General features: G+C 38.2%; 1 protein-coding gene across 1 annotated transcript; it reads right to left on the reverse strand.

The window, feature by feature from the left end:
• Window positions 1-129: 129 nt before the first annotated feature.
• Window positions 130-8,322, reverse strand: LOC141782695 (Golgi reassembly-stacking protein 2-like). Its single transcript, XM_074659329.1, has 10 exons — window positions 8,080-8,322; window positions 5,413-5,493; window positions 5,098-5,301; window positions 4,722-4,808; window positions 4,510-4,640; window positions 3,597-3,729; window positions 3,381-3,513; window positions 3,132-3,215; window positions 2,882-2,998; window positions 130-1,822 (listed from the first exon to the last, which is right to left on the reverse strand). The coding sequence occupies exons 1-10, from the start codon at window positions 8,140-8,142 to the stop codon at window positions 1,596-1,598; spliced, it is 1,260 nt and encodes a 419-aa protein (XP_074515430.1). The 5' UTR covers window positions 8,143-8,322; the 3' UTR covers window positions 130-1,595.
• Between the last annotated feature and the right edge of the window lie 325 nt (window positions 8,323-8,647).

The raw sequence follows: 8,647 nt of genomic DNA on the forward strand, positions 1-8,647 counted from the left end.
AGCATTTGTCTTTTTTTAGATTACACTGACACCCTGTGGCTTTGTTTGGTACTGCAGGGTGTACCAAGGATGCTCAACATGAACCATTTTAAGAGACGAACACAAGAAAGCAGGGACCAGAGGCTGAGATTAATAAAATACATCAGTTTAATCAAGGTAACGATATCTCACTTTACAAATTATTTTTTTTGTACAAAATTGAAACCATTTAATATATTTAATGGCTATAGTGCTGCAGCAAGCAAACCTGCTTTTCTAAAGGAAAATCCCCAGTAGCATAAGTCACTGACGCACCTTCCCCTGAAGACATTCGATAGTTTATAGAGCCACTGAAAGGTCACGGTGTGATTTTTATTTTTATTTTTTCTCCACTCCTTTTTTTTGTTACCTTGCAATATGTTTTTGCATTTCCTCTGATCCATCGAGAGGCTGAGCTGTATTATGATTGTAGTATCATATAGTGGACTGCTCGTGACCACCTTGTGCAGGTTCACCCTCAGCTGTGTGGCTCAGGCAAAAGTCTATCGTTGCAGCTGGATAGACAACAAGCAGAGCTAGTTGACCTAGCTCCTTCACAGACTGCTACCAAGGCTGATTGAGACAAACTGTACTGTGGCTGTAGCTGTGGGATGACATATCTTTGGCCATTGCTGTGATCGTGGATCTACCTATGGCTGTGACAAATTGATCTATAATATGGGTAACACTACCTACATGCAGGGGTTGTATGTTTGCAGTGTATTGACATGGTTGTGGCTGAGCGTTGTACTTAAGCTACTGTATTCCTGAACTCCTGTGGTGTATTAGGTAACAGGCATGTCATATCTAATATAAGCAATGCCAGTTCAAGTCCTCTGGCTTAGCCTTAGCTGAGAAAGCATCGTTAACAGGAGCAGTAAAGATTGGTCACTGTGCAGCTGCCACAGTCATATCATCATAGATTCAACTGCAACCGTAGTCCGAGCAATAATCGTATCCACAACCACAGCTTCAACCACCACAGCCAAGCAGAGCAGCTGTTGGAGTTCGGCCTTTTGAGAGGAGTAATGAGCAATTATGTCTCCCTGTGTTAGAGCTGGACTGGCCCAACAAACTAACTGCGAAAAATATTACGAGGGACCTCAAAAGTAGTACAGAAAAAAAAAAATCCCCATTGTGACCTTTCAAGGGCTCTGTGGTAGTTTGATGCAACGATACTGACTTGCACACTTAAAAGTAACCTGTTTCCCACATATATTTTACACTTTGTTTTTGAGCCAAGCTCAAAAAACCCACATAGTAATACGTGTGCTAACACAAACTATTGAGTTATTGAGTGACGGAGTGAATACTTGGAACTCCGTTGAGAGGTTTGATTAATGTAATTTTATAATTTTTCTTCTACTCCTATCAACAAACTGCTCTTAAAATGCAGGACTGCTGCTGCAGGACACACGCTTCATGTAAGAAGACCAGCATCCTTGAGATACTGGAGCTCGTATAACAATCGCAGCAGTGAGTAGGAACAGTTTGTCAACGGAGTGGTGCAGTTAATAGACCTTCTATATTGTGTTAAGACTTAAGAGCAAGCTGACAACCTTAAACAGGGCTCTCTGCTAAGATGAGTCTGTAGTCATTCTGATATTTAATGTTTCAGAAGTGGCCACTGGTGATGGGATGGGGGTTCTGGTAAGTGAACTGTTCGTTTGGATAGTGGAGGAGGGATATGTGGTATCCAGTGTAACAGCAGGCAATGCATTGGCAGTGATTGGGGGAAGAACAAAGTCAGGTGGAGGCAGAGTTACACCGGGGACCACACCTGGCAGGGTGAGAGGTGGAAGACCTGTGGAGCACAACAGAAACTGTTACCTACGACCGTATAGATGTCCTTAAAGTCATTACTTGCAGTAAAATAAAAATTTGCAACATTTCACTGATGTTTTTTTTCTTGCATTTTTAATTGTTCTTGTCTGTTTAGATGTGGTGGCTAACTACCTATAACTAGTATAGTAAATTTTTTTGACATATTGAGTTTTTTTTCGACATACTATTTTATGACTTTTTTACGACATACTATACTATGACTTTCTTTTTTTTTCTCGACATACTATGATTTTATTTTAAAAATCTCGACATACTATACTATGACTTTTTTTTCGACATAATATACTATAATTTTTTTCATTTCTTCGACATACTATACTATGACTTTTTTATATTTTCGACATACTATATATACTATGCCTTTCTAAAAAAAATTCGACATACTACACTGACTTTTTTTTTTTTATCGACATACTATACTATGACTTTTAAAAAACATTTTTCGACATACTATACTATGACTTTTTATTTTTTCGACATACTATGACTTTAAAAAACTTTGACACCATACTATGACTTTTTATTTTTTCGATATACTTCACTATGACTTTTTTTTATTTCTTCGACATACTATACTATGACTTCTTTTTTTCAACATACTATACTATGACTTTTTAAAAAAAAAAATTCTATATACTATGACTTTTTAAAAAACGTTTCAACACACTATACTATGACTTTTTAAAAAGAATTATGAATATGACTTTTTATTGTTTAGACATACTATGACTTTTTAAAAAACTTTGACACACTATACTATGACTTTTTTCATTTTTTCGACATACAAGACTGACTTTTTTTCAACATACTATACTATGACTTTTTTTCGGATAACAATAGAAGGAATTAGTTATACTATGCTTTGGCTAGACATGCAGTACTTGTTAGTACAGTCAATTCATCCTAAGTTTTTGTCTTTTCATGGGATATGTGGACAATCAGAAAAATATAGAACAACACCAGACTTTACCTTTAAGGTTATTTACAACTAACCCAAGCACAGAGGACAACACAATACCTGTATGTTGTAATCCACCAACTCCAGGTTGCAATACGTGGCCCACGTCTGGCAAGGTGATATTTAGATTAGGTAAACGAGGAAAGGGTGGGAGACCTCCAGGTAAGGGCATTAAACCTGTGCAACAGATATTATATATTTTAAACAATGCTAGGATAGCAGGGTAATGTCATGCAAGTTTGGCTTCAGAGTAGCTGGCTTTGGCACCACACCTGGGGAGCTATAACCTCCCAAAATAATTCCTACTAACCTGGTAGTATAGCAGCAGGATTGACAGAAAGGGGAGTGCTCTGTGAGGCGGGGACTTGGCTGGGCAGTGGGACGGGAGGGGCTCCTGAAACCAAAACGTTACTGTCTGTTTGTTTACACTGTTCTTTTTGGTTATTAACACAACACCTTGATGAATTCTCCACATACACTTTAATTTTCATGCAATAGCTTGGTCAACCTCACAGTAATTCAATCGGGATATTTCTAACAGTCAGAGATTATAGTGTACCTGTCTGTAGTTTGTTAACGACAGTGGTCAGATTAGAGCTGACTGACAAGCCGGCAAGAGACTGCTCTATTCCAGCCAAAGCAGAAGAAGACACAGCAACTGGAGGGTTTGGAGTGACAGCAGAGAGATGGACCTGGTAACCAAAAATATGTCACCTCAGTACATTTTTACAAGATCTGGAAGCAATTGTTTCTTTAGTTTAAGATGCCGAGTTACCTCTTTAAAGTCATCTTTAGGTGAAGTTACTGGTTCACTGGGAGTCTGTGCAGGGAAACTGATTTTCTTGTCCTCTTCAATTGGCAGTGTAGGTATCCTGTGCAGGTATCCGTAGCCAATCCCACATCCTAGACTGAAGAGACCGAGAGTCCAAACATTTCATAGTAGCCTTAAAGATGATGTTAAATGACAAACTTCCAGTCTGGGGGATCCAAATGGCAAGAGGTGACTTTAAAAAAAAAAAAAACATCAACTCTGGGAAATCATCTGGTATAAAAGCTGTGATATAATGCTACAATTTAAAGACCATTTAAGTTTCCATTCAACATTTACTCAGAAAAGCAATGGGATCTAAAACTAAAATAAAGTAACAGAAATTTCTGGAAACATAACTGGAAAAATAATACAAGTGTGTATAAATATAAAATGCAGTAAAATAAAAACAAAATAACTGTTGTTTTTGTTTGTTTGTTTTCAGAGTCAAATGGGATTAAATATTATTTTTACCAAATGCTAATTGAAAAATGAATGTAAATACATGTTAACTTTATATAAAAGTGTTATTAGAATCATAATTACATTACAAATATTTAAAACCTGACAATTTTATCAGGTGAAATCAAGAAGCACCCTGAGGCAAATCTGTGATTTTGGGCTATACAAATAAAGTTGACTTGTCTTGACGAGAAGCATTTATTGTTAAAATTATGCTTTTTTTTTTTTGCCATTTCACGTTGACGTTTAGGAGGTTTGTGTTATTCATGAAGCAAAAGGGGCCAGATTTGTACCTGGAACATTATTAGACATTATTTCATTGTACTGTACATGCCTTAGCCACATTGAAAGAAAACAATATCATACCAAAATTCATGGCTTTCAACTGGCAACAAAAGTAAAATTAAAACTTTCATACCTGCCCTCTCCACCCCAGTCACAGTTTGGAATGATAACCACCTCGCGGCAGTTGTCAGCATCTGTGTTGTAAACATACAGCTTCAACTCCCTCCCCTCAGTTGTTTCAACCACGGAGAACAGATCTTCACTCTGTTGAAAGAGAAGATATACGCTGCAGGTCAACCTGATGCCAACATTAGGGTCGTCACTACTGATCTGCAAAGAAAGTACCTCGTTCATGAAGCTGTCAGCTCCTATAATGTAGTCGGCGTGGGCCCTCAAACCGGCCAGGGCTGCAGGAGACTTTGGTGCCACTTCCTGGACTCAAAACAACACGTATAAACATAATAGTTGATAGCAATACCTACCTCTCATTCATGTTTATCTTTGAATGTAATTTTACACTGTGCTATTACTTTTTAACAAAAATCTGCAGTTGCAGGTTGTATGTATGAAACATGTGAAATATGTTTTGCCAAATCTGTGATGCTCAGTATTGATCAACCCAGTTAAAACCCTAAAGCTCTTGGATGGTTAAACATCTAAAAATCATATATAACATTTAAGCAGCCTTCAGGATATTTCCTCGTCAAACAGACACACTCACCAAAACATGCCAAACATTTTCATTGACTCCTTCAAAGCTGCAGAAGCGAATACTGACTCCCAGAAGTCCTTGGCCGCCCCACATGTTGCTGGGTGTTACGGTTGTCTCTCTCACTGCCAGCGTCTTGCTGCTGTATAACAGCATCTTGACGGGCTTCTCCACGTTCATCTTCAGCAACTCTTTCAGGGTGTCATTGTCCTTGTTCTGTCAGAGATCAAAACATGCTAATCATCAGTCATGACACTTGTTAAAGCAGCTCCAGCAGGTGGTGGATAGGTGCAGCAAGTGTTATTATTGCACTTATAGTAAACTTACAAGTCTAGTGTCACAAACGGAAATGATGAAATCAAAGAATGGCTCCAGTCCTGCACGGCGACCGGGGGAATTGTCTTGCACCTGTAAAATACAGCATCATCAAGATAGGACAATAAAGCCTTGCAAACATTGAAAATGGTCATTCTGAGTAGAGCTGCAGAGATTAATCGATTAGTTGTCAACTATTAAAGGGACTGTTTGTAAGAATCAGAAATGCTTGTTAACAGCGACACCTATGGCCGTTAAGTCAACGAAAGTCAGCGTCGGGCTCGTACTTGCTCGCGCTACTTGAATGTGAGCGAGCATCCGTCAAACACACGTCACACACGTCACACACGTCAGCTAAAACCACAATATCACTCTATATTTCACCTGCTTGGCAGTAATGTTAGCTGACCAGACGAAAAGTTTGTCCATGAATCAATGCTGATCCTAGTGTTGGCGGTCGGTGAAATTGCACTTTCTTTTCTGTTCTTCTCATTGACAGGTCTCATGAGTGGTGGAGTGGGCACAAGTATCGATATGCAAACGGATTTATGTGCGTTTCTATATCTATTTACAGTATGGCTAACTGTGTGCCCAGTTCAACAATGATTGAGAAGCAGTTTTATGAGTGATGAAAGGACTTGTATGCATATTTCTGTCTAGGTGCGTACACACGGCTGAAGTCGTGAATCTGCACAGAGTTTTACGCATCTCAGTCCAATAGAGCACCTTTGGGATTTGGTGGATCGGGACATTTAGAGCGTGAATGTGCAGCCGACAAATCTGCAGCAACTGTGTGGTGTTATGATGTCAACATGGTCCAGAGTCTCTGAGGAGTGTTTCCAGCACCTTGTTGAATCCAGGTCACAAAAAACATTCAGGCTGTTCTGGGGAAAAGGGGGTCTAACACCAACCCAGTGTTAGAAAGGTGTACCTAATAAAGTGGCCACTGAGTGTATAATCCATGGTTTGGAATGGCTGCACAAAGGATTCAAATATAATCTACATATTTTTAAAAGTAAAATGCAATTTAGATAAAATTAAATATTTGACAAACGTAGATAGATGAAAATGTCAAGATCTGGAGGAAAAATAAATAATGGTGCTGTTTAAAGAAGAAAAGAAAGATGAGTCTTAAGGTGGAAGTGTATAATATTACTGCTTTTAAAATTTTAAAACTGACAAAATACTAGAAAATGACAGTGATGAGAGAAATATGCACCCGTAGAGTTATACATGTCTGATTTCAAAAATCAAAGAGGAATGCAAAATTCAGGACATTGACCCTATTCTTCCCCTATTCTCAGTCACTCAAAAATCAAGTGGTTGGCAGTGGTTCCCAACCTGGGGTCAGGACCCTTCAAGGTGTCACGAGATGATTTTGGGCCTATACATTTAGGTATTATGTATCTTTTTTTTTCCATTTGAAGAGATTAAATTTAAGAAATTGCATTGTATCATAAGTATCAGATATCTGTCAATCCTGGACAAATGTAATAAAGAGTCCCTTTCCGTACCGTGATTTTTTCTTGCGTACCGGCACTTCTCCCAAGCTGCCGGTACTCATCTCTGCCCTCTCGATATTTAGCAGGTTCTGTTGATTGTATTTTATTTTTTGCTGATTTATTGGGTTTTTATTTTTTGTTTTTTTTTCTCTGAAAAAGACTTTGTAACTTTGTTTAGAAAAGTGCCTTATAATTAAAGTTTATTATTATTATTATTATTATATATATTGTGCTCACATGGTGCATATCCCCTAAATAAATAAGTGTTTAATCAATTTACCTCAAACTGAGTCACGGAAGACCTGATGGCAGGTAGTTAAAGGTCCCATATCATGCTCATTTTCAGGTTCATACTTGTATTTTGTGTTTCTACTAGAACATATTTACGTGCTGTAATGTTCAATAAAACCTTTATTTTCCTCATACTGTCAGTCTGAATATGCCTGTATTTACCCTCTGTCTGAAACGCTCCGTTTTAGCGCATTTTGACGGAATTGCAACAGAATTGCGTTGCTAGGCAACAGTGTTTAATCAATTTACCTCAAACTGAGTCACAGAAGACCTGATGGCAGGTAGTTAAAGGTCCCATATCATGCTCATTTCCAGGTTCTCAAATGTGAATATTTAAAGGCTTAGTCTGATAGTAAATAAAACATATTGAGGTTTTGAATTGTTAAGGTCCAAAACTCCAGCAACTAGTGTAGTATAAAGAACAACTTTATTGTTTCAGCTTCATCGGGATCAGAGTTGCTTTCCCTTCTGTGTGTGTAATAGAAAAAATAAGGTTTTCTAAATGAAGGTTACACACCCATCATCTTCACTAAGTATAGTAGCCACACCGGTTATTCTGGGTTTAATGCTGGTTAAAGAGAGGAAATCATGACTGTGCATGTTTGAATACCTATCATAACCATGACAGGTCACATGAATTAATGTCCTTTAAAAAAACAAACCTGACACATCAGCTCATACGTCATCATGAGTAACATCAAATACATGAATATCAAGCGAACAGCTCCACGATAACACACCAAACTAAACCCTGCAAACACTCATCCACACATGTTGAGTTATCTAGCTGCTATCTGGTATCTGCTATGTTTAACATCACTATGTAGTTCAGCTACAACATGAGCTATCAGAGCCTCTGGAGCTAACAGGAGAAAGCTGCTCTTACTCTGAGGACGTGGTAGCCTTCACTTCCTCCTCCAGGGATCTGGACGCTTGGAGACCCCCCCATGATCCCCCAGATGTGTGTGAGTATCAGGGTGGTGGGTTAGCTGTGGTAGTTAGCAGCTGTGTGTTTGAGTGTAATAATAACACTAATAGCTAGTGTCGTGTTTCCTGCGGTTTCCTGCGGTTTCCTGGTTTCCCAGCACTTCCGCTGTGGTGCAGCAGCTCTCTCTCTCTCTCTCTCTCTGTGGTGAGCTGCTGCTGCTGCTGCTGATGATGATGATGACAGCACCACATGTCTACTCATCCAGGTGTGCATACATTAGCCCAGAGGTGGAGAGGACAGAGCTATATTTAACTCTACACTCTGCAAAATCTACAGTTGGATCTGATTTATTTTAGGGTATATTTATATTATATACATTTATATAAATTTATATATATATATAAATAATATATATATAAATAATATATATATAATATATATATTATATATATAATATTATATATATTGAAATCAGACTTGCTACTTCATTATCATCTTTTAAGTCCCTTCTAAAAACTTTTGTTTA

Source organism: Sebastes fasciatus, chromosome 14 (assembly GCF_043250625.1).
Source record: "Sebastes fasciatus isolate fSebFas1 chromosome 14, fSebFas1.pri, whole genome shotgun sequence".
NCBI classification, from domain to species: domain Eukaryota; kingdom Metazoa; phylum Chordata; class Actinopteri; order Perciformes; family Sebastidae; genus Sebastes; species Sebastes fasciatus.